This window comes from Vombatus ursinus, unplaced genomic scaffold (genome assembly GCF_900497805.2).
Source record: "Vombatus ursinus unplaced genomic scaffold, bare-nosed wombat genome assembly UNPS02012319.1, whole genome shotgun sequence".
Taxonomy (NCBI): domain Eukaryota; kingdom Metazoa; phylum Chordata; class Mammalia; order Diprotodontia; family Vombatidae; genus Vombatus; species Vombatus ursinus.
This window is the reverse complement of record NW_020952097.1, coordinates 3763170-3787921: the sequence shown is the minus strand read 5'-3', so window position 1 is coordinate 3787921 and position 24752 is coordinate 3763170. Positions and strand designations below refer to the sequence as shown.

The following is a 24752-nucleotide window of genomic DNA, read 5'->3' as shown; positions in this document are numbered from 1 at the left end:
GGGTGCCCCAATTCCCTGTTCACATTTCCAGATTTCCAAGTCAATATAAAGCTAATATTGACTGAGGCAGACCATGGGTAAGGGGGGAAAGGCATATGTGCTAAGTTATGAGGATCAGTGCAATAAAAATCCCCTTGGCTTAAAGGCATTTACTGGGCTCTTCTGTAGTTACTCCTTCACCTCCTTCTCTAATTATAAATACAGTTAAAAAGTTAACAATAATTGAATATTATTTTGGCCCATCCACATACAGACTCAGAGAGTTAAACTGTGGCCCTGGGGGTGGTCTCTGAGGCACAACAGGGAGTAGAGGCACAATGTGAGTTGAACAATTTTTAAAAAGAATTTTTGAAAGATCTCACTCATAAGACTATGCTTTTGTGTGAATTCTCCGATGGTGAATAAGGTTGGAGCTATGATTAAAAGTTTTTCCACATTCACTACATTCATATGGTTTCTCCCCAGTATGAATTCGCTGATGTTCCATAAGTTGTGTTCTCTGCCTGAAGGCTTTCCCACATTCATTACATTCATAGGGTTTCTCTCCAGTGTGAATTCTATGATGTTGAATAAGTGTAGATTGTGCACTGAAGGCTTTGCCACATTCACCACATTCATAGGGTTTCTCTCCAGTGTGAATTCTCTGGTGTTGAATGAGATGTGCATTTTGACTGAAGGCTCTTCCACATTCATTACATTCATAAGGTTTCCTTCTATTATGTATTATCTGGTGTTGAAAGTTATGTATTCTCTGATGTTGACGAAGGTGTGAGCTCTGTCTGAAGGCTTTCCCACATTCACTACATTCAAAAGGTTTCTCTCCATTATGTGTTCTCTGATGTTGAATAAGGTTAGTGCTCTGCCTGAAGGCTTTCCCACATTCATCACACACATAGGGTTTTTCTCCAGTATGAATTCTCTGATGTTGACTAAGGTTTGAGCTCTGGACAAAGGCTCTTCCACATTCATTGCATACATAGGGTTTTTCTCCAGTATGAATTCTGTGATGTTCAATAAGGATTGAGCGTTCACTGAAGGCTTTCCCACACTTATTGCATTCATAGGGTTTTTCTCCATGGCATTTTCTGTAATGTCGAATCAGGTTAGAGCTCTGAATGAAAGCTTTCCCACATTCACTACATTCATAGGGTTTTTCTCCAGTATGAATTCTCTGATGCTGAATTAGGTTAGAAATCTGAATGAAAGCTTTCCCACATTCATTACACTCATAGGGCTTCTCTCCAGTGTGATATCTTTGATGTCTAATAAGGTCTGAACTCCCTTTGAAGGCTTTCCCACATTCATTACATTCACGAGGCTTCCCTCCAGAATGAATCCTCTGTTGTACATTAAAGGTTGAATTACAATTGAAGAAGTTTCCAGAATCATTATATTTACATGGCTTTTCAGATATGTTGTTAACATGTGAATTATGTTTGAAGTTTTGATCATATATATCACATTGATGGTGTTCTTCTCCTATAGGAAATCCTTCGTATGAAACAGTGTTTGAATTCTGATCGCAGATTCTTCCACATTTGTCATGTTTCTGCTCTCCCTCTACTATGGAGATTTTTTCCTGGATGATTAACATTGGCCTGAAACTATTCTCTTTGGAAAGAGATTTCTTTAATCTCTCCACAGTGTGACTTCCTTCATCTCTCCATAATATGGCCTCACTTTCCCAGGCTTCTCTAAGCCTTAGTCCCTTGGAAACATCCCTTGTGATTTTTTCTGCTCTCAGCCACTGTGATTCCATTTCTTCTGAAATTTCATTCTTTAGAGACAGCTCTATGTTCTGAGTCTTGGCTACATAATCTGAAATGACAAAATCGAAAGGTAAATGTCACCTGTTTTTTATTCTGGGACAAAGAAGAGTATTGGGTTAGGAAGATGAAAATCTACATTAAAAATTATTTCCTAAGAGTACGTGATATTGAAATAATCTGGGATCAGTCTCACAGTAAGGGAAGAGAGCAAGGAGTACATTGACCTTAGAAGAAAAAGAAGACAGCTCAGGGTGGAAGGAGTTGAGAAATGAGAGAAGGTGAGAGGCACAAAATAAGTTAAGTAGTGATAGAAATGGTGGTCACAGAGAACAAAAGTGATCCCAGAGATTGAGGACAGTCCATCGAATAGGAACAGAAATGTGTGAGTGATAAATTTCTTGTGTGAAGTAAGATGCTGATATAGAGACTAGGAGCTTAGAATTTCCTTGGACAAATGAACCTTTGAGCTCCTGGTGGACCCAATTATCTACTATTAGTATACATAGGGCAAGAAAAACAGTAGTATGGGGGAAGAGCATGAAACCTAGCAGGCAGGGACCTAGAAACAACTATTCCAAAAGAAAGGGATGAGGAAATGGATCTATGAAGAGGCTAAGAAAGATCAGGTGTGACCTTTCCTGAAGTCCAATAAACACCACTGATAACTATTATTTAATAATTTAAAGACTTCTTACAATTTTAAAATTTACTTATTGATTAAATACTCAATCTTTTCCATGGAGTTACTAGTAGTGATGGCTCTTAGAAGATCTCAAGAGGGCTTTGTGTTTGCTTCAAGAAGAGACAGGTGGGGTGAAGATTGTGTGAAACTAAATTCCATTCCACAAAGGGCTTAGAAGGAGAATAGGTGGTTAGCAGTCAGAAGACACCAAGTTAACCCACCTTGGGGGCCCTAGGAAAAAAGAAAAGGATTATGGGGGTTTGACCCAGGACTGAGACAAGTCTCCAGGGGTTTTAATGGGCAAGAGGCCCATATTCTAATAAAAATGACCAAGAAAATAGGCTTAGTGAGGAGGAAATGAGCAAATCTCAGAGGTGGAAGGTGGGAAAGATAGAGGCAGGGAGGTAACCAAGGGCCTGGGATATGAGCATTCAGGTACTCCCAGATGACTGGGAAAGGTTCTGTTTTAGTTTGAGGGCAGAAGAAGAGAGAATCGACACAAAATTCTTTTATTCAGTGAAATTCTTTAAAAGTTCTGGCTTTCTTTCTTTCCCATAATCCCATTCTACCATGGGTAAGCTATAACATTTTCATTTCATCAAAAGAGATAACATATGCAAAGCACATATAAATTCTGGCTACTTATTAATTTCATTTAAATAGTTATTAAGCTAATCATCATAATAATAATGATAACAGCTAGCACATGTATAGCATTTTAAGATCTACAAAGCACTTAACAAATATTATTATCTCATTTTAGCCTTACAACAACCCTGGGAGGCAGGTACTATTATTATTTTCATTTTACAGATGAAGAAACTAAGGCATACAGAGATTAAGAGACTTGCCCAAGGTCACACACTGTAAGAAGCAGAATTTAAACTCAAGTCTTCATGATTCCAAGTCCAGGTGCTCTATTCACTGTGCTTCATGCTAATAGTGTTAGGCACTATGAAGGAGGTGAGAGGGATACAAAGACAGATATGACATGGACCCTATTATAAAAAATTACGTCACAGTGGGAGAAAATATATGTACACAAATAACTATGATAAAAGGGATATGTATTAATATATGTATTATATGTGTAATACATATATGTATTAATATAATATTAATAAATGTATTAAATGCAAAAATTATGAAAAATGTGAGAAGGCAGTTCCAAGCAAGTGTTACCAAAAAGGTGAAAAGGGAGAGATTATTTTTATTTGGGGGAAGGTCGCATAGAGTTCAGTCTCGAAGGAAATGAGAGACCTCAATGGAGACAGGGGTATTGGGGAGTCCATTCTAGGCATGAGCACAGGTAAAGAAATGGAAAAGATTCCAGTTTGTCTGGAACATAAAAGACATGGAGGGGAGCAACATGAGGTTGGAAGGGTGGATTGGAGCTAGACTGTGGAGGGCCTGAAATGCCAGAACGAAGAATTTATACTTTATTCTGCAGACAATGGGGAACCACTGAAAGTTTTTAGCTAGAGGAATGGTATGATTATAGCAGCCAGCTAGGAAGATGACTCAGGCATCAGTGAGGAAAAATGAGGAAGCAAAGGAGAAAGACATACCAGAAATACCCATTAGGAAGTTATTACAATAGTCAAGGAGAGGAGAGATAAGTTGCTAAATAAGTGTGGCTGTAATGACGACTTTAAAGGATGGGTCAGATGCAAAAGACAGTCCAGATGTCGACTGAACAAAACCTGATATGCTTATCAATTCCATGGATGATTGAAAAACAAAACAAAACTAGGTGGGAAACACAATACATTAGATGATAGAATCAGTATATGGAAAGTTTCTGCTAGACTGGAATAATAAATCAAATCAAATCAAATGGAATTCATTAAGGATAAATATAAAGCCCTGATTTTGAATTAAAAAAAAATGAATTGTACAAGTACAGAATGAGAAAGAGATGGCTAGGAAATAGTTTTATAAATAGGGATTTTGGTTGACTAAAAGCTCAGTGTACCTCAACAGTCCTCTAGTCTCACAACCTAGGTGTAATCCTCGACTCCTCATTCTCTCCCACTCCCCACACCCAAGGCCTGCTGATTTTTACCTTCATAACATTTCTCAAATATGCCCTTTCCCTACTCTGCCACTGCCACTGCCCTGGTGCAGGCCCTCATCACTCACACCTGGACTCCTGCAACAGCTTGCTGGATAATCTCCCTGCTATATTCAGTTCTGGGCTCCCCTCAAGGAAAGATAGTGGCACAGCAAAGACGCCAGAAACAAGGAGCCAGCACCTGACACAAGCATAAGAAGAACAGAGAGAGGAAGAGACAAAAAAAAAATAGCTGGAAATCTGGATTTCTGCAGACTTGGCAAGTTATAGCAGAGTAAAGCTGATTACTTTTTGCATAAGGGTTTTAGAATACACTAAATACACTAAGTGCAAATACTACCAAAAGATACCTAGAAAGCACTATGCTGTTCTAGGTTTTGGAGTTGAAAGAGACTTCAGAAATCAGCTAGTCTGCCTGATTTTGAGATTGAGGTGACTTGCTCAGGGTACAAGAGGTTGTAAGTAGCAGAGGCAAGATTTGAACACAGGCTCCTTGACTCCAAGTCCAATGTTCTTTCTCCATCATGCAAATTAGCAGGGACTGTGAACTCATGACCAGGAAATAATAGGCCTTAGGTGCACACTTGAGGGTTTCAGAACTGCTGCAGATTAAAGGCAGGGACATTAGAGGGCGTGGGCAAATGAGAAGCAGACAGTCAGTTAAGAGAGAATGTCTGGATGTCTGGACCAGGCATTTCGATTAGGGAACAAAAGCTCCTGGTCAGGGACAGAGATGTCTAACAGAGTCCACAGTGAATAGATTTGTCTGTAAACTTGCTGATCAGCTCACTGAGGTTATAAATTGCAAAACTACTCAAATAAAGTCACTCAGATAGAGACACAGAATCTCCAAGTTCGAAGAAGCCACCTGGTCTACCTGAAATCTGACTGAGAACCTCTTCAATGCCATCCCCAACAAAAGGTTATCCAGCCTTTGTTTGAAGTCATTCAGTAAAGGGGAACCTGCACCCCCTACATCCCCTCCAAGGTGGCCCAGTCTACTTCTGGACTATGTTAATCATGGTGAAGGTTTTTGTGACATCTCTCTAGCTTAAATCTCCATTTCTGAAATGTCTACCCACTATTCCTAGTTACATCCTCTGGGGCCAAACAAGACATACCTAATTCTCTTGTACATGACAGCCTTCCCTTCAAATATTTGTAGACAGCTATCATGTGCCCCCCTTACCTGGCTCCTTCAAGGAGTTCCTCCTTCTGGACACTCTGCACTGAGTCCTGCAGTATAGGTATGGTCTGCTAGGGGCAGAGCACAACAGGACTATTATCTCCCATGTTCTGGACTCTAAGCCTCTCTCAGTATAGACAGAGAGCCCAGCAGCTTTCTCTGGCTGTCATGGCCACTGGTGACTCAGTGAGTTTTCCATCTACCAAGATATCTAGACACCACTCCAGGGAAACCAGGATGGTTAGGGAGTGACCCTAAGCCCCAATGATGACAATCATCACATAATGCATATTTTTACTATGGTGTCCAAAGACCAACAGAGTAAAGACTCTTACTCACCTGAGCAGCTGCCTCTCAAAATCTCTCTCTTTTCTGCCCTCTGCAGCATGTTGAGAACCCATGGCTCTTCCCCTCGCTCTAGCTGGGAGATCACGTCAGGTTTGGACACTGGAAATCCTGCTTACACAGAAGGAAACATGATCTAGTGGTTTATGATGGATACATGAAACAGTCCTAACTCCCTGGGTCTGAGGGAACAGAAGGGAAAAGGGAAATATCCAGAGAGGCCATGACAGGAAGGCTCAAGGAAAGTCTGCGCACCTTCTGGAAAGGTGTCATAATTGTGCTATCCTGGGCAGAAAAGTTGGCAATCTTGCTAGGGAAAAGCAATTATCTCAAGGGTCCTTGGCCTACCACAAAGGTACAACAGTCCTACCTAATGGAGTATCTGTACTGAACCCTGGGGGAAGAGTGCTGGGGTTTCAGGTATCAAGGAGAGGGAAGATTCAAACTCAGAGAGAGGTTGAGGGTCCAGGAGCCCAGGAACTTAGAGGAAAAACTCTGTGTCTCCGAACTTGGATGAGATTAGGGATATCTGCTCCCTGAATTCCACACCCAAACCCAAATAAGCCCTTCAGAAGTCATGGCTATTCACAAGGCAGGAAGCCAAGAAGCTTAAGTATGGGGTCTAGGTGAGTAGGGGAAAGGAGAGACTTTACCCAGTGAGACTAGGTTCCCATAATTCTCCAGCATCACGTCCTTATAGAGACCTCTCTGAGCAGGACTCAGGCAGCCCCACTCCTCCTCGGTGAGGTACACGGCCACGTCTTCAAACATCACAGACACCTGATACAACAACACAGTCCTACTGTAGGCCTAGGTGAAGTGTCAGGGCTCAGACACAAGGTGATTGTAGGGGGGCAGGCACAGCAGTTTGTGGAGAAGGAAAGGTGTAAATAGTTCAAGTATGTGTGTGTTTGTATGTGTGCAGGCGCATGCAGTTGAGCCTGGAAGACCAGCTGAGATTTGTGTGCATCAAGGCTCTTAGTATGTATGTATGCATGCATGCATGTATGTATGTATGTATGTATGTATGTGCGCATACATATATGTGTGCTTACATGTATGTGCGAGTGTCCCTATGCTCTCAGCTCACCAGGCCTGAGAACAAATGGGAATCATTTCCAGAAAAGAACTCTCTGGTTTTGAGAATCTGAAAGAGTAAGGTCCCAGCCACACCTTTCCCTCTCCCTAAATGAAATGATATAGAGGTCACCAAGAGACCTTGACTGTTCCATGAGAAGGAACTTAGCTCAGCAGGCTGCCAGGGATATGGGCTACAGCTTGCATTCAATGACACTGCCGCCTACGGGCCAGGAGAGAAGGGGCCTGAAAAGTGACCTCCTCCTCACCCCCTCCCAAACAGGGACCAAGAACACAGAGCTGGGAGCCCTAGAGGTCACAGGGCCTGTGTCTGCAAACTCTGTTGGAACTGGAGAGTAGGGAGGCTCAGAGGAAAGAAATCACAGAATGATGATAGAGCTGGAAGGAACCTTAGAGATTGCTGACATAGTCCTCTCCTTGTAGATAAGGAAACTGAGACATGGATTTGTCCAAAGAGTTACTAATCCAAGGGCAGGTAGCTAATCAGTGGTAGGAAGGACTACAGACCAGGTCTCCTCATTTCCTGTCTAGTCCTCCTTCTACCGTATCACAATGTCTCTTCTTGGAAATGGGTCTTGGAGCCTTGTATGGGGAAGTCACTGAGCCAAAAAGCTGAGGAAAGGAGCTGAGGTCAAACTGGGACCACAGCAGTGATGGAGTCTCAGGAAGGGCATCTCACCTGGGGCCCAGATGGCAGGGGGCTGGCCACTATGACTTGGTCTCCTGGGCTCATCTCAGACAGTCAGCAGGAACCCGAGGAACCAGCAAGGCTGAGGGGAGAGAAAGGAATGGAGACAGACTACCTGTATTCCAAGGTTCTCCCATTAGCTCATCCTGGAATTCCTCACCCCTCATTGTAGGTACAATGGGAGGACCCACTTCCTTCCAAGCCCCACTGCTGTGGGCCTGGTTACCTGATATGCTCCGGGGAAGCTAGAAAAAGAGCAGGGGACACATGGTCAGGAGAGGCTTGATTTCACAACCTACCTCTGCTGTTTCCTAATTATGTGACCCTGGGTAAATCACTTCTCTCTGAGTCTCAAATCTGCCATCTTTGTCCCCAGATCCTCATGTAAAATGGAGATAATAGTGCTCATATTACCTATTTTACAGAATTACTGTGAGGAGCGCACCTGGCAATATACATATGAGTTAGTATTATTATTTTCTGTCAAGATTTTGTCTGGGAATGTAATTTTTTGTTGTTAGTGAGTCATTTCAGTTATGTCCTACTCTTCATCACACCATTCTGAGGTTTTCTTGGCAGAAATGCTGTAGTGGTTTGCCATTTCCTTTTCCAGCACATTTGACAGAAGAGGAAACAGAGGCAAACAGGGTTAAGTGACTTGAACTCAGGAAGATAAGTTTTCCTGACTCCAGGCCCAGCACTCTATCCACTGAGCCATCTAGCTGCCCCTGGGAACATAACTTGCTATGGACAAAGAAAGCCAAGAGCAGAATCAAGAACCAAGAAGATCTTGGCCCTTAACTGTAGAACAAGCCAGATAGAAAACACAGATAGGACTTCAGGGAGGCCCCAGAACAGCCCTGTCCCTTGCTTTACTGCTGCTACAGCACAGAGAGCAGGGATTACTTACATAACAAAATGATAATGCACTCTTAGGACTGATGGCCCTCATGATGGTGTGCCCTACAAACTATTGGCATGAATGGTTCAGAGTGCCACCAACTGTGAGGGGCAAAAGACTATGGGCCTCGTCAGGTGTTGGCCAGAGGCCACCTCAGAGGGAAAGCCAAGATCCCTGAATAACAGCTTCTTTGTACACTGGGGAACAAAACAGCCTGAAAACAATCTGCCTCTACTCAGGTCTTTTCTCCTTCCAGATAATCTCCCTTCCCTGACCAGTCTCCCTTAGACTGATAGCTCCTTCTCTCAGAATCTCCTTAGCTTTTTCTATACCATTTGAGTGAAATCCGTAGTTTATACTAAGTTTGAGACCACAGGAAGACTTATCCCAAGGCTGGACACAGCCAGACAATAAATCTACCCTTTCCCTGACACGGTGACCTGGGTAGAAATAACCCTTTGTCATCCTCACACCCAAAGTGTCCTTGGTATCCTGAGAGGGAGATGGGGATGGGAGATTAGGGCAGCTACTCTGCCTTGTGTGATCTGGGGCTGTCTGTGGGGCCACTTACTGACTGTTCCGTGAGTCTGTCCAGTCTCAGCCAGTGCTCTGGGCACAATGGATGCTCCCCGAGTATCTGTCCTGTGTGACCTCTGCTTCCTGTGTCCTCCTTCTGTCCTTTCTGAACCCAGGTAAGGTAGAATGCCTGGACCATCTATGTCCTGTGCTGCCTGGATCACGTCTGTCCTGTCTCTGTCTTATGTCACCTGGGGCCAGGGCTGTTCCTTGTCTATCCCTTTGGTCTGTCCAGTGTCACCAGGGGCTGTTCCCCATCTGTTTGGTGTCAGCTGGGGCTTTCTCTCTGTTCGTTCAGCCTGTCCGGTGTCACCAGGGGCTGCTCCCTGTCTTTCTGTCCTCTTCTTCCTTCCTGTGTCACCTGGAGCTGTCTTTGTCCCTTCAGCCTGTCCAGTGTCATCAGGGGCTGCTCCCTGTTTCTCTGTCCCCTCCATCTGTTCTGTGTCACCTGGGACTGTCTCTGTCCCTTCAGCCTGTCCAGTGTCACCAGGGGCTGCTCCCTGTCTCTCTGTCCCCTCCAGCTGTCCTGTGTCACCTGGGACTGTCTCTATCCCTTCAGCCCGTCCAGTGTCACCAGGGGCTGCTCCCTGTTTCTCTATCCTCTCCAAATGTCCAGTATCACCAGGGGCTGCTCCCTGTCTCTCTGTCCTCTCCATCTGTCCTGTGTCACCTGGGGCTGTCTCTGTCCCTTCAGCCTGTCCAGTGTCACCAGGGGCTGCTCCCTGTCTCTCTGTCCCCTCCATCAGTCCTGTGTCACCTGGGACTGTCTCTATCCCTTCAGCCTGTCCAGTGTCACCAGGGGCTGCTCCCTGTTTCTCTATCCTCTCCAAATGTCCAGTGTCACCAGGGGCTGCTCCCTGTCTCTCTGTCCCCTCCATCTGTCCTGTGTCCCCTGGGGCTGTCTCTGTCCCTTCAGCCTGTCCAGTGTCACCAGGGGCTGCTCCCTGTTTCTCTATCCTCTCCAAATGTCCAGTATCACCAGGGGCTACTCCCTGTCTCTCTGTCCTCTTCTTCCGTCCTGTGTCACCTTGGGCCGTCTCTGTGTTTTCAGCCTGTCCAGTGTCACCAGGGGCTGCTCCCTGTTTCTCTATCCTCTCCAAATGTCCAGTATCACCAGAGGCTGCTCCCTGTCTCTCTGTCCCCTCCATCTGTCCTGTGTCACCTGGGGATGTCTCTGTCCCTTCAGCCTGTCCAGTGTCACCAGGGGCTGCTCCCTGTTTCTCCATCCTCTCCAAATGTCCAGTGTTACGAGGGGCTCCATCTGTCCTGTGTCGCCTGAGGATGCCCCCAATCTGTCACCTCCGTCTGTCCCGTCTCAGCCAGGGATCAATCCAGGATGGACGCTCCATGCCGGGGGAGAAAGAGACAAGACACTTCGGGAGGGGAGGAGGGGGGAAGACGCCCCGGTCCCTCCCCCGCCCCGGGCCCAGACTCACCCTCCGCTCAGGGGACGCCAGGGGGCGGGTCAGGGGAAAGAGAGACAGGGAACAGCGGGGACAGTCAGACAGGAACTTTCCCCAAGGAGCCGTCCCACCCAGACAGGAAGTGCTCCCTCTACTTCCGCCCCTAGCTGCGAAGCTGTCCAATCAGGGCCCTTCTGGAGCCTCTCTAGGCTGCAGGGAGGCTTCACCATCTCTGTGGTTCCGTCCCAAATCTCCCTCCCTTGATTCTCAGACCATCCAAAGTGTCAGAGCTGGCAGGGCTATTAGGGAGTCAACCCGCTTCTGAACGAGAATCCCCTCTACGACACATGTGGCAAGCGGCCATCCAGTCTCCCCTACCTCTCAGAACAGGCTGCTCCACTTTGGACCAGTTGTAATAAGAAATTTTTCTTAATCCTAAATGAAACCTGCATCAATGTCATTTCCACCTGTTGCACCCAATGAGATCTTGAGGTGCATTTAGAGAGGCAGAGCTTCTAGGAGGAGGGAGGTGAGAGTCACCCTGGACTCACTCTTGTCAGACCCCCTCTGGAGCACTGTGTTCACTTCTAGGCATCATAGTGTAAGAAAGACATTGATAAGAAGGAGAATGGCCAGAGGAGGGAGACCAGGATGGCGAGGAGCCCTGAGTTCACATCACAAGAGAATTGGTGGAAGGTTCTGGGAATGTTTAGACTGGAAAAGAAAAGACTGGGAGGACTCATAGCTATAGTCAAGTATATGAAGGGCTGTCATGTTACGAAGGAGACTTTGGTCCTAGAGGTCAGAACCAGAAGCAATGGGTGGAAGTTGTGAAGTGGCAAATTTAGGCTTCATGTTAGGAAAACTTCCTAACAATTAGAGCTATCCCAAAGTGGATTGGGCTGCTTTAGAGGGGCTAGGTTCCCCCTCCTTGGAAATCTTCAAGCAGAGACCAGATGGCCACTTGTTGGTTATGTTGTAGAATGAATTCCTTTCATTTTGGACTAGGTGGCTGCTGGGGTCCCTTCCAACTCTCAGAATCTGTGATTCTGCTCCCTATTCTGCCCTCTGGGGCAGATCTAATCCACTGTCAACATACCAGCCCTTCAGATTCTTGAGGACAGCTGTCATGTCCCTGCAAGTCTTCTCTTCTCTAGGCTAAACATTTCTAGTACATTCAACCAGTTTTCATAGGGTTTGAACTCAAGAATATTTATCATCCTGACTGTTAATTGATTGGATGCCCTCCTCCTGACACTTTCCCTTTTTTCAATGTCCTCTAAAAATATGGTGCCCACATCAAGCACAATACTTAAGAAAAGGTCTGAAGACAGTAGTACATAGCAAGGCCATCACTTCTCTAATCCTAGACACTATGTATTCTTTCTTAATGCAAACTAAAAACAATTTAGGGTTTTTTTTTGTTTTTACTTACATGTCACATTGAGTTTGCAGTACATAAAATACGCAGATTTTTTTCATATGAACTGTATAGCCATACTTCCTCATCCCATTGCTACAATCTCTGGCTGGGGACTCAACTATAGAAGAGAGTGATTGACTCATTTAAAAATTTTAAATTATTATTGTATTTTTAAACTATCAAACATTCATTTTTTATCCCTCCTACCTCTCCCCACCCATTGAAAGAAGATATATAGAAAAAAATATATATAGAATCCTCATATCACCTAAGCACAGTCAAGTAAAACAAATTCCCACATTGGTCCCATCCAAAAATACATTTCTTATTCTGTATATTAGTCTATTACCTTTCTATTATGCAGTGGGTTTTGTGTCTCTGGATATGAAAAAGCAGTTTTCAAGGGAAGAAACCTTGGCTATCTGTAGCTATATGAAAAAGGTGCTCCAAATCACTACTAATTAGAGAAATGCAAATATTGATTAATTTTTACAACTTCCTTAGGACGCAGAGAATATTAACACCAGGACTCCTCTAGTCAATAAGTCAGCAATAGTGGCTACAGCAACTAGCCAGGCTGGCACTGTGATGGGTCTTCTGCCATCTTCCTGAGGTTGTTTTGAGAAGAAATTCAATCCAGCTTCTGACTTCATCATTTTCACCAAAACTGCTCTCTCCAAAGTTACCAATGACCTCTTAGTTGCCAAATGCAATGGCCTTTTCTCAGTCCTCACTCTCTTCTACCTTTCTTCAGCCTTTGACACTATTGATTATCCTTTCCTTCTTTATACTCTCTTCTCTCTAGGTTTTTAGGACACCACTCTCTCCTGGTTCTCCACCTATCTGTTCCTTCTCAATCTTCTTTACTGGCTCTTCATCCAGTTCAGGTCCTCTAACCCACAGAGTTCTGTCTTGGGCCATCTTTCTTCTTTCTCTATACTACTTCACTTGGTGATTTTATCAGTTTCCATGGATTTATCTCTATGCTGATGATTCTCAATTCTACCTAACCTTCCCCAGAATCTTGACTGACCTCCAGACTCACATCTCCAACTGCCTTTCAGACATCTCAAACTGGATATCTTGTAAATATCTTAAACTCAATATGTCCAAAACAGAACTCATCATCTTTTCCCCTAAACCCTCTGTAGAGTAACTAGGTAGCACAGTGAATAGAGCACCAGGCCTGGAGTCAGGAAGATCTGAGTTAAAATCCAGCCTCAAATATTTACTAGCTATGTGACCTTGGGCAGGTCATTTAACCTCCATTTGCCTCAGTTCCTCATCTATAAAATGGGGATACAATGGAGAAGGAAATGGCAAATTACTCCAATATCTTTGCCAAGAAATCCCCATGGACAGTCCATGGGACCACGTAGAATTAGACACAACTAAATGAATGAACAACAATAACAAACCCTCCCCTACCTCCTAACTTTGCTATAGAAGACAATACTATTCCTATAGAAGACAATACTCTCCCCCTAGTCCCTCACACCCTCAACCTAAGAATCATCCTCTACTCCTCACTATCTTACTGCTCATATCCAATCTGTTGTCAAGACTAGTCAATTTCACCTTTGTAATATATCTAATATGTCCCTGTCTCTCCTTTGACATCACTCTGGTATAGCCCCCATCACCTCACACCTAGACTATTGCAATAGACCACTGGTGGGTATGCCTGTCTTGAGTTTCTCTCCACTCCAATCCATCATCGATTGAGCCATTAATATAATTTTCCTAAAGTACAGGCTGAAACATCTCACCCTCCCTCCACCCCACACCCCTTCTCAATAAACTTCAGTAGTTCTTTATCACCTCCAAGATCAAATACAAAATTCTTTTTTTGGCATTCAAAGCATTTTATAACCTAGGCCCTTCCTACCTTTCCAGTCTTCTTACATTTTATTCTCTAACACATACTCTTCCATTCAGTGATGCTGGCCTCATTACTGTTCCACGAACAAGACACTCCATCTCTCAGCATTCTCTCTGGCTGTCCCCTTTGTCTGAAATGCTCTATCTCCTCATTGCCACCTATTGACTTTCCTGGCTTCCTTTAAGTCCCAACTAAAATCCTATCTTCTATAGAAAGTTCATTCTAACACTACTTTTTTTTTTTAAAGTTTCATTGATATTTTCTGTTTCTTACATCACCATAGTTATCCTTACTGTACCCCCTTCCCTCTCCCAGAGAACCTTCCCATATGACAAATAGGTTTATTTTTAGAGAGGGAAGAAAATGAGCACAACTGATTGATACATTGAAAAAGTCTGAAAATATGAAATTTGTAACATTTGTGAATCTCCCACCTCCACAAAGGGGTAAGTGGGGGAGGGTGTATCTTTTCATATCTCTTCTTTCAAGTTCTGCTCGATCTCTATATTTTTGTTACATTTACTTTTGTTTTTTTGGTTGTTCTTTCCAATAACATTGTTGTAGTTACTGTGTATATTTTCTTGGCTCTGTTTAATTCACTCTACATCAGTTCACATGGACTTTTCCATACTTCTCTGTAATCATCACATGCATTTCTTATATTCCATTACATTTACATAATACAATTTGTTTAATCATTCCCCAGTTGATGGGCATCTACTTTGACTGTATTATGGAATATGGTATAAGAAGTTGGTTTAAGCCCAATTTCTGCCAGATTACTTTTTAGTTACCCAGAAGTTTTTATCAAATAAGAAGTTTCTCCTAGATAATTTGTTTTTCCTTTATCAAACACTGGGATATTGAGTTCTATTATTTCTAAATCTCTCTTGTCTAGTCTGTTCCATTGATCTTTCTCTCTATTTTTTTAGCCAATACCAGACAATTTTGATGACTGCTGCTTTATTATATAGTTTGAGATCTGGAAGTGCTATTCCCCTGAAGGGAATTCCCTGAAGGGAATCCAGATTTATTTTCATAATTTCCATTGATATTCTAGATATTTTGTTTTCCTAAATTAATTTTGTTTGTATTTTGTCAAGTTCTGTAAAAGTATCCCCCTAGTAATTTGATTGGAATAGCATTAAAAATGTAACAATTTTGAATGTATTGTCATTTTTATTATATAGGCACAGCCTAGCTGTGAGCACTGAATATTCCTCCAGCTGCTTAAGTTGTTCTCTATATCTTTAAGTGGCACTTTATAATTGAATCTATATAAGTCTTTTGTGTGTGTTTGGAGGTCAGAACCTAGATATTTTATGCATTTTGTAGTTATTTGAAATGATATTTCCCTTCTGTTATTTCTTGTGTTTTGTTACTATTATATAGAAATGTTGATTTTTGAGGATTTATTTTGTAGTCTACACTTGCTTAAACTATTAATTGTCTCAATTAGTATTTTTGCTGGTTTATTTGAGATTTTCCCAAGTAAACCACCATATAATCAGCATACAGGAATACTTTTATCTCTTCTTTATCTCTCTTTATTCCTTTCATTTCTTTTTCTTGTTTTATTGCTATTACTAGCATTTCTAGAACTATATTAAATAATAGTAGGAAGAGTGGGTATCCTTGATTTATATCCTTGGAAAAAAGTCTAGTGTATCTCCATTTCATATGATGTTTGCCTTTGGTTTTAGATAGATACTTTTAATGATATTTAAAAGGTTGGTTAAAAAAATTGTAGAATTTTTAGCATAAAAGAGTGATATACTTTGTCAAAGGCTTTTTGCATCTATTAAGATGATTGTGTGGTTTTGGATGTTTTGGTTTCTGATATGATTGTTTTGATTGTTTTCCTAATGTTGAACCACCCTTGCAACCTTGGAACAAATCTCATTTGGTCATAATGAGTTGTTTCTGATATAAATCACTATAGTTTGTTAGATAGGATTTTGTTTAAAATGTTTGAATCAATGTTCATTAATGATATTAGCCAATAATTTTCTTTCTGTGTTTTATCTTTCCCTGATTTAGGTATTAGGACTATGTTTGTCTCATAAAAAGATTATGGTAGAATGCTTTCTTTCTCAAAATTTTTAGAATAATTTGTGAAGTATGGGCACTAACTGTTCTTTTAAAATTTGATGTAATTCTCCTGTGAATCCATCAGGACCAGTTTTGTGTGTGTTAGTCCACTTACAACTAGATCTATTTCTTCTTCTGAGGTCTGGTTATTTAAGATCTCTATCTGGTCTTCTGATAGTTTGAGGATTTTATATTTTTGAAGATATTCCTCTATGTCTTTTGTATTCTCAGTTTTGTTAGCATATAATTGCTCATAATATGTTCTGATTATTCTTTTCATTTTTTTTCTGGTTTTGCTCTGATTTCACTTCATTTGCTATTTTATTGATTTTAATTTCTGCTTTCTCCTTTTCTTTAAGGTTTGCAAAGTGCTCTACCTATGTTATCACATTGGGTCTTCACAATAACCCTGTGAAGTAAGTGCTATTATTATTCCCATTTTATAGATAAGGGAACAGAGGCAGACAGCAGTTGGTGACCTGTCAGGGTTCACACAGCCAGTAAGTATCTGAAGCAATATACAAACTCAGGCCTTCCTGATTCCAAGTTGAACACTATCCATTTTGCCAACCAGAACACATTTTATGTGAGTCTTAGCTAGATGATCAAGTTGGGAGTGCTTTTCTCTTCTCAGTACCTCTTATTATTCTCTCCATATTTTCTAAATCAAGGTTCATCTTAGGAGATAAATCATGGATCCACATCTGAAAATATCCATAACATTCAGAGATCTATACCCCTAAATTGCTCAGGGACATATACCCAAACACCCTTGCACCTCTTCCTGTCCCTCTTACTTACAACATGTTATGTTTGCACTTATTCTCTGAATCCCACCACTACTCAGCTTCATTACCCATACGAGAGACCACACCATAGGTGAATTGTGTCCTGAAGTCCCACTCTCCTGATTAGTGACTGCCCTTTTGTTTTTGTTTTTGTTTTTTGTTTTGTTTTGGCTAGGCAATGGGGTTAAGTGACTTGCCCAGGGTCACACAGCTAGTAAGTGTTATGTCTGAGGCTAGATTTGAACTCAGGTCCTCCTGAATGCAGGGCCAGTGTTCCATCCACTGTGCCACCTAGCTGCCCGTGACTGCCTTTTTTTTTTTTTAAGGAAAATCCCAGCCATCCCTAACTTCACTCCCTATTCTCTTACAGAACCTCCTGGCACTATATAAGTGCACAAACACACAACTGCTTCCCCACAATTCATAAATGTATGGCTCACATAAAGGATAATAGTTTCTTTGAATACCAAGATATGCTTCTGGACTTGTTTGGAAGACCATTTTAGTGTCTTACAGGATTAACTGTTGTAGTTGAAGAAAATTTAGGCCATCATTATAATAGAGAGACTAGAAATTCAGTTTACTAGTTGTTATTTATTTGAAATCCAGAAAAATATAAAATACAGTTTGGTTGTAGTGATGCTTTTATACATCTTAAGAGAAATCGGGTTGGTTCTATATGCCCAAATCTCAAATACTCTTGTTTCAGTATGGTAGAGAGGTAAATGTTAGATATTGTCTACATGTACCTCAAAGTGGAAGAATCATCTGAACAAATCCTTTAAGGAATAAGCAATGCATCTGTGAAGCGAAACACGACCAGAGTGAATGATTTCTGTTCCCTTTCACCTGTGATATGCTAGGATACAGAACTGTTTACAGGAGCCTTGCCTTCCTTCCAGTTCACCCACAAGGGTTATCTGCTTTGTTGTGGCCTCACATGGCAACTACAGAGGCCTGGGTCTCCCCCTGGTTAGGTGTTCAGTTTTCTCCTTTCTAAAAATGATTCCATAAAGATCAAGAGAAATATGTGACAAAAGATCAGCATAAATTTCCCTGTAGTTTTCAGTGACAAAAGCAAAAAGTGACTGTTTTGAGAATCCTGTCCCATCCTTATAGATCCCTTTAGGAATTTGAGGATCATAGTCCTATTCCCCATAGGATATTATAGAACTTGCTTTAATGGAAAAATCTCTGAGATCTCTCTTCCCACTTTCATTCAATCTGCAAGGTCAGATGCTGTGGTTAGGAAAAAAGTGAAGAAAAAACTCTTTCTAGGAAGAATGACGGGAGGCAGAGCTATTTTCAGGTCTCAGTGATCACCTGTCTGTTCCTTTGCATTGTCATGGCTGGAGAAGCTGCCTAGATTCTTGCTCCAACTGACATGGCACATAGAAAGGGGTCTGGATACTTTCTGATTTTCCCTATTTTCTAATGGAGAATATAGGCCAAGGATGACTATGACCAGTCCATTTGTTACATTCCTAAGTTCCCTCATGTGTGGATTTTATTGTGTTGAATGAAGGCTGAGCAGGCACTGAAGGCTTTTCCACATGTATTAAATTCATAGTATTTCTTTCTGTTATGCATTCTCTGATGCTGACTGAGTTGAGAGCTCTGACTAAAGGCTTTCCCACAATCACTGCATACATAGGGTTTTTCTTCAGTATGAATTCTCTGATGTCAAATAAGGTGAGAGCTCTGACTAAAGGCTTTCCCATAATCACTGCATTCATAGGGTTTTTTTCCAGAGTGATTTTTACAATGCTGAACAAAAGAGGAGCGTGCCCTGAAGGTCTTTCTACATGTCTCGCATTCATAGTGTTTCTCTTGGTTATGTGTTCGCTGATGCTGACTAAGACTTGAGATACAATGGAAGGCTTTCCCACATTCATTACACTTGTAGGGTCTCTCACCAGTGTGAATTTTATAATGCTGAATAAAAGATGAAAGTGCATTGAAGGCTTTCCCACATTCATTGCATTCATAGGGTTTCTCACCAGTGTGAATCCTCTGATGTTGAATAAGGGTTGAATGTGCACTAAAGGCTTTCCCACATTCACTGCATTCATAGGGCTTCTCCCCAGTGTGAATCCTCTGGTGTAGGGTAAGGGATGAGTGTGCATTGAAGGTTTTCCCACATTCATTACACTCATAGGGTTTCTCCCCAGTGTGAATTCTCTGATGAAGAATAAAGTATGAGCGATCACTGAAGGCTTTCCCACATTCATTACACTCATAGGGTTTCTCCCTAGTGTGGATTCTCAGATGTTGAATAAGGTTAGAATTCTGGATAAAGGCTTTTCCACATTTGTTACATTCATAAGGTTTGTTTTCTGTATGAATTTTATTATGTTGAATAAGAACTGAATGGGCACTGAAGGTTTTCCCACACACATCACATTTATATTGCTTCTCTCCCGTATGAATTCTCTGGTGTTGGATCAGAGATGAGCGAGCACAAAATGTTTTCCCACACTCACTACACTCATAAGGTTTTTGTCCATTGTGTATTCGTTGATGTTCTATCAAGGTCGAGTTCTTTCTGAACACCTTTTCACATAAAGTACATTTAAAGGGTTTCTCTCCTATGGGGGCTCTCTGTTGGATAATTCGTTTGGAATTTTGCTTGAAGGTTTGGCTAAATGTATCACATGGTCTCTCTTGCACTGGGACTTTCTGGTGTCTGAAAGATTGTGGGTTTGGAGTGTTTCTCTTCCCAAATTTATTACATTCCTGTTCTCTCTCCTCAGTGAGAGTTTTTTTGTGGCTTGCAGCAAGTGGTCTGAAATGTATCTTCTGGGAAGGGGATTTCCACAACTCTCTGCCTGTGGAGTTTTCCTGGTATCCCTCTAATCTGTCCTCAGGATTAACAATAGGAAAAACACATGCAATGGCTCTCTCCTAGGATCCCAATAGAGAGCTCATTGTCTGAGGCAGGGGATAGGAAAAGAAAGAAAAAGGCAAAGTAAAGGAGTCTAGAGGGGTAAGGAGGATGGTAGACTATCTTCATACTATGCTTCCTGAATTCAGCCATCATCCTCATTACTCTCCCTCCAGAACCTTTGAGTAGAATCCCTGGGATGCTAGATTCTGATGGGTGAGCTTTCAACTTTTCCTGCCTACAACCAGACTTCTGTATCAATTCCTGTCTATCTCCACACCAGGCAGCAGCACTCCAGCCATCACCCTCATGTTCCCTCCCATTGTCAACTTGGACTCTGCCATTGGGATACCAGGATCTGATATCTTGCTAAGGCCCAGGCTTCCATATCACTTTCAGGACATCTTCTGTACCATTTCACTGTCCCCATCCCACTTTCCCACTCTCTTTTATATGTTGTCTTTTCCTATTAGAATGTAAGCTTCTTGAAGGCAGAAACTGTCTTGTATTTGTATCCCCAGTGCTTAGCATAGTGCCTGTCATGTAGTCAGCACTTAATAAATGTTTTATCTATCTTTATCTATTTACTTAGATTCAAAGGTCAGGGTGAGCTCAGGGAATAAGGACAGACCATGGAAGGGGAATGAATAGTAGTGAGCAGATAATTCAAGGAGAGGAGGAAGGATGGCCCTACTTGGGCAGGGAGAGCACAGAGAACAAGAAGAATCCATGAAGATTCTTGGCCAGGAAATAGGTCAAGTTGGGAGGAAGAGATAAACAAGAAGGGAGAGAGTGAGAAGACTGATGAAAATGAACTCTTAGTGTCAAGGAGAAGATGAAGGGTATGAAGAAAATACTTCCATAGTTTAGGTACTTTTAAAATTCCCAGTGGGCAAGATGTAAACTTCTATTTGTCTATCTTAGATGTGTTATATGATCATTAATCAACTAGTAAAGAATCAAAATGCAATCATTAAACACATGGAAAAATTCTCCAAAGCACTAAAATAAGAGAAGTGGAAATTAAAACAATCTGAAGTTTCATCTCATACTCATCAAATTGGAAAAGATAAAAGATGATAAAAAATACTAGAGGAATCAACAGAAGTTAGGCATACAAATACACAGTAGCTAGAACTGTTCAAGAAAAGAAAATACAAGTATGCCAGAAAAGTTGCAAAACTGTTCATATCTTTTGGCTGAATCATCCAACTGCTGGGTATGTACCTCAAGGAAGTCCAAAGAAGGAAACTCCCAATCTAGGTCTACCAATTTCTCAATACTGACATCTAAATGCCTCCAATAAACATGCTCTGAATACTTCATTCCACAGCCTTCATGGCGTCAGTCCTTGGGTGCTAGCTGCTAAGACCCCTTCTAGCTCTCCAACTATAATTGTATGATTCCATGCAGGTACATCTTAAACTGTTCCTTATTTTGTTTTTAACTGGTTTACAGTTATTTCTGATGTCCTAGCAGTGAGCTCTCTCAGGGTAAACTCAATTTTCTACTGTCTTTGAACTCAGCCTAGGCAATGTTACTCAGTATCCAATCACACAAATGTTTAGAAAATGCATTTTCAGTGACTGAATGAAAGGTCCTAATTCACTCACTTACCTGAACAGTCAATACTTAGGATGTCTTTCCTCTCAGCTGCCTGTGTGTCCAGGACCCATGGTTCATCCCCTTGCTCCAGCTGGGAGATCACATCAGGTTTAGATGCTGTAAACCCTGTTTGTAGAGAAGGAAACTAGACCTGGTAATTTGTGCTGGGTACATTAAGCTGTCCTACATTCAATCCTAGCCTTTGGGTCTACAGGGGAAAGAGAAGGACAATCTCAAGAGAGGACATGATAGGCTAGTGCAGGGAAAACCTGTGCTTGCAGGCAGGGACTTTGGGGAGAAGGCTAGTCAAGGAAATGGTGATCTGTGTGCACAGGAAACAATTACTTCATGAGCTCATTCTCCCAAAGAGTATGGGAACTTCCTATTTCTGGCCATGTCTTCACTGAACCCGTGGGGAGCACCCTGGGTTTATGGCAGTGAGGTCAGGATTTATACAGAGAATTCAGGGGTCAGAAATATATGAACTCAGAGAGAGTTCAATGAAGACGTTCATTTCCAAATCCACATAGGACAGGACTATTACTACTTGTCTATGGAGTACAGGGAGTAGAAATATCTTGTCTCTGAGCATAGATGGGACTGAAAATCTCTGATCCCTGAATTCTAAGCCCAAACCCAACTGAGCCCTTCAGACAAAATAATATCAGTTCTGAGTCCCATGGGAGAAGCCTTACCCAAGGAGATCAAATTGCTATAATTCTCCAGCATCACATCTCTGTAGAGGTCCCTCTGAGCAGGGCCCAGATGGTCCCACTCCTCCTGAGTGAGGTACACAGCAACATCTTCAAACACCATAGACACCTGAAATGACATATTCCTGCTGCAGCCCCATTGGAAATTATACTGCTTGCTCCTGGGGTGAGGGAAGAAGCTGACAGCCTTGGAAAAGGATAAGGAACTCTCAAGGAAGAAGGTCTGAGATGTAGTATAGTGGTTTTAACAATCATATGACTCAGGAACAAATTCCCATCAAGATCCTACTTCAATGCCTTGTTGCAATGGAGAGGTGACTTGGTTGGCTCCTGGATGGCAGTGACTATGCCAATAGAGTAGAAATTCTGCAGCAGATCCTACCAAACTAGACAGGTTTCAAGTAGGGCCCTCAATGAATGGATTATGTGTCAGTCATCTGAAGCCCTGCAGCAGAAGGATTGACACCACATAGTATTTGTTTTCAGTCACTGCAATTCACAAAGGTATACAAACATCAGCTATCTATTACAATCCCTTCACCTTACAAGTGAGGAAAAGTGAGGCCTGGAAAGGTAAAATCATTTGCCTAAGGTCATGTGCCTAAGGTTAGCAAAGGGCAGAACTGTAATGAGAAAATAGGGTTTGAGACCAAAAGTCTAGGGATCTTACCATTTCATTGCTTCCTGAGTGTCTCAAGGAGTCCAAGCCAGTGGTTCTTAATCTTTTTCAAGTATGAAGATCTCTTTATAACATCAAAACCTTCATAGATTTCCAAATGATAGTAGTTGTTCTCTATTGCCTATATAGCCTTTATCCATTTTTCTATTGGGGTATGACCTTAGACATAGAATAACACACAATTCTAATGCACAAATTAAAGGTCTTGTAGAGCTCCTGGCAGTAGGTAAAATAGGTCTTTGAGCCCCCAGAACTATTGTCTCCACTAGGAATTTTCAATCTTTTTTGTGTCGTGGACTCCTTTGGCAGTCTGGTGAAGTCTATGGACTCCTTCTCTTGATCATTTTGCTGTAGTTTTTAGGAATTCACAATCACTAAATTTCAGTTAAAGGTTGCAATTTTTGTCCCATGCAAGTTCATGGCCCCAGTGAAATCTATCCATGGACCCCTTTGGATCTTGGTCCCCAGACTGAGGACCCCTGGTCTATATAGTGCTTTGTAAACTGCAAAGTACTACATGTATCTGGGTTATTATTCTTATTGTTTGAATGTCACTTGTATAATGTCCATGGGGGGAGGGGGAGGGAGATGAGGAAGGGGAAAATAACTGTATAACTTTATTTTAAAACTATATATTCTGCTTATATATTGCTTTAATGAGAATTTCATCTTTCAAAAGGTAGGGAAACCAAAAAGAGCAAATTCTATTCTGGATCTGATTCTCATCAACAGGGAGTAACTAGTTGCTGGGGTAGAAATGATGGAAACAATACTGAGGAGAACAAAAAAAAAAATGAGTTGTCTAAAGACACCAGTCTGGACCATCCTCAAGACTTGATTAGCTCAAGAGACTAAAAACTCAGGCTATTGGTATTACTTCTTTATTGCATAAGTAAAAAATAACTGTGAGGGGGTCTAGGTGCACTTTTTGATGCTTAGTCAATATGAAATGATAGACAATTCATGCGAGGGAGCCTCCTTCAACTGTTGAATTAGCCTCCTCCTAATCATGTAGGATTACAACCTGGGGGTCATCCCCAACTATACCCTCTCACACTAGACATATCCAATCAGTTGTACAGTCCTGTTATTTCTACCCTCATAATAGCTCTCATATATGCCCCCCTTCACTCCTCTGACACTGCTGCTGTAGTGGTGCAGACCCTCATTACCTCATATCTGTACTATTGCAGGTTGACTTCCCTTTCTGAGTCTCTTTCCACTCCAGCACACCTTCCACTCAACTATCAAACTGATCTTCCTAAAGGCAGATCTGACCATGTTATCACTCTCCCATTTTCAGTGAACTCCCATGGCACCCTATTACTTCCATGAGGAAATATAAAATTCTATTTGGCTTTTAAATCCCTTTATAACCTGCTCCCTTCCTACCTTTCCAATCTTCTTGCACCTTATTCCCTTGCACATACTCCGTGATCCAATGATGCTGGCCTTGCTGTTCCTCAAACTAGATACTCCACCTTCCAGACTCCAAGTATTTTCCCTACGGCATACGTTGAAAGATATTGTGGATTTGGTTCCATACTACCACAACAAAGCAAATATCACAAAAAAGTGAATCACATGAATTTTTTGGTTTCCCAGTGCATATAAAAGTTATTTTTACACTAGACTGTAGTATTTTAAGTATACGATAGTATTATGGTACCTCTCTGATCAAGTACTTTTCACAGCTATGTCTAGGTGGATCATTCTTTACCAAACAAGGTATAGAGGTACTCAGAAAAGACAAAATAGATCATTTTAGTTACATGAAATTGCAAAGCTTTTGCCCAAACAGAATCAATGCAATCAGAATAAAAAAAGAGGCTGTTAAGTGGTAAAAATTTGAACCAGATATTTCTGATAAAGATCTGGCATCCAAGATACACCAGGCTATTCCAACATGGATAAAACTCAGGGAAAGAATATCATGTCACTGTGTCAGATGAAGGACTCATCATG

General features: G+C 41.8%; 2 protein-coding genes across 2 annotated transcripts; both read right to left on the bottom strand.

Annotated features, from left to right (window-relative positions):
- Positions 1–268: 268 nt before the first annotated feature.
- LOC114039862 (zinc finger protein 383-like) lies at positions 269–9394 on the bottom strand. Its single transcript, XM_027857755.1, has 5 exons — positions 9315–9394; positions 7834–8087; positions 6710–6836; positions 6051–6167; positions 269–1818 (listed from the first exon to the last, which is right to left on the bottom strand). Exons 2-5 carry the CDS (start codon positions 7885–7887, stop codon positions 371–373), a joined length of 1746 nt encoding a protein of 581 aa, XP_027713556.1. The 5' UTR covers positions 7888–8087; positions 9315–9394; the 3' UTR covers positions 269–370.
- A 9195-nt stretch (positions 9395–18589) lies between these two features.
- On the bottom strand, positions 18590–22211 carry LOC114039837 (zinc finger protein 829-like). The gene is made up of 4 exons (XM_027857713.1): positions 22091–22211; positions 21408–21521; positions 18778–19494; positions 18590–18618 (listed from the first exon to the last, which is right to left on the bottom strand). The coding sequence occupies exons 1-4, from the start codon at positions 22209–22211 to the stop codon at positions 18590–18592; spliced, it is 981 nt and encodes a 326-aa protein (XP_027713514.1).
- Between the last annotated feature and the right edge of the window lie 2541 nt (positions 22212–24752).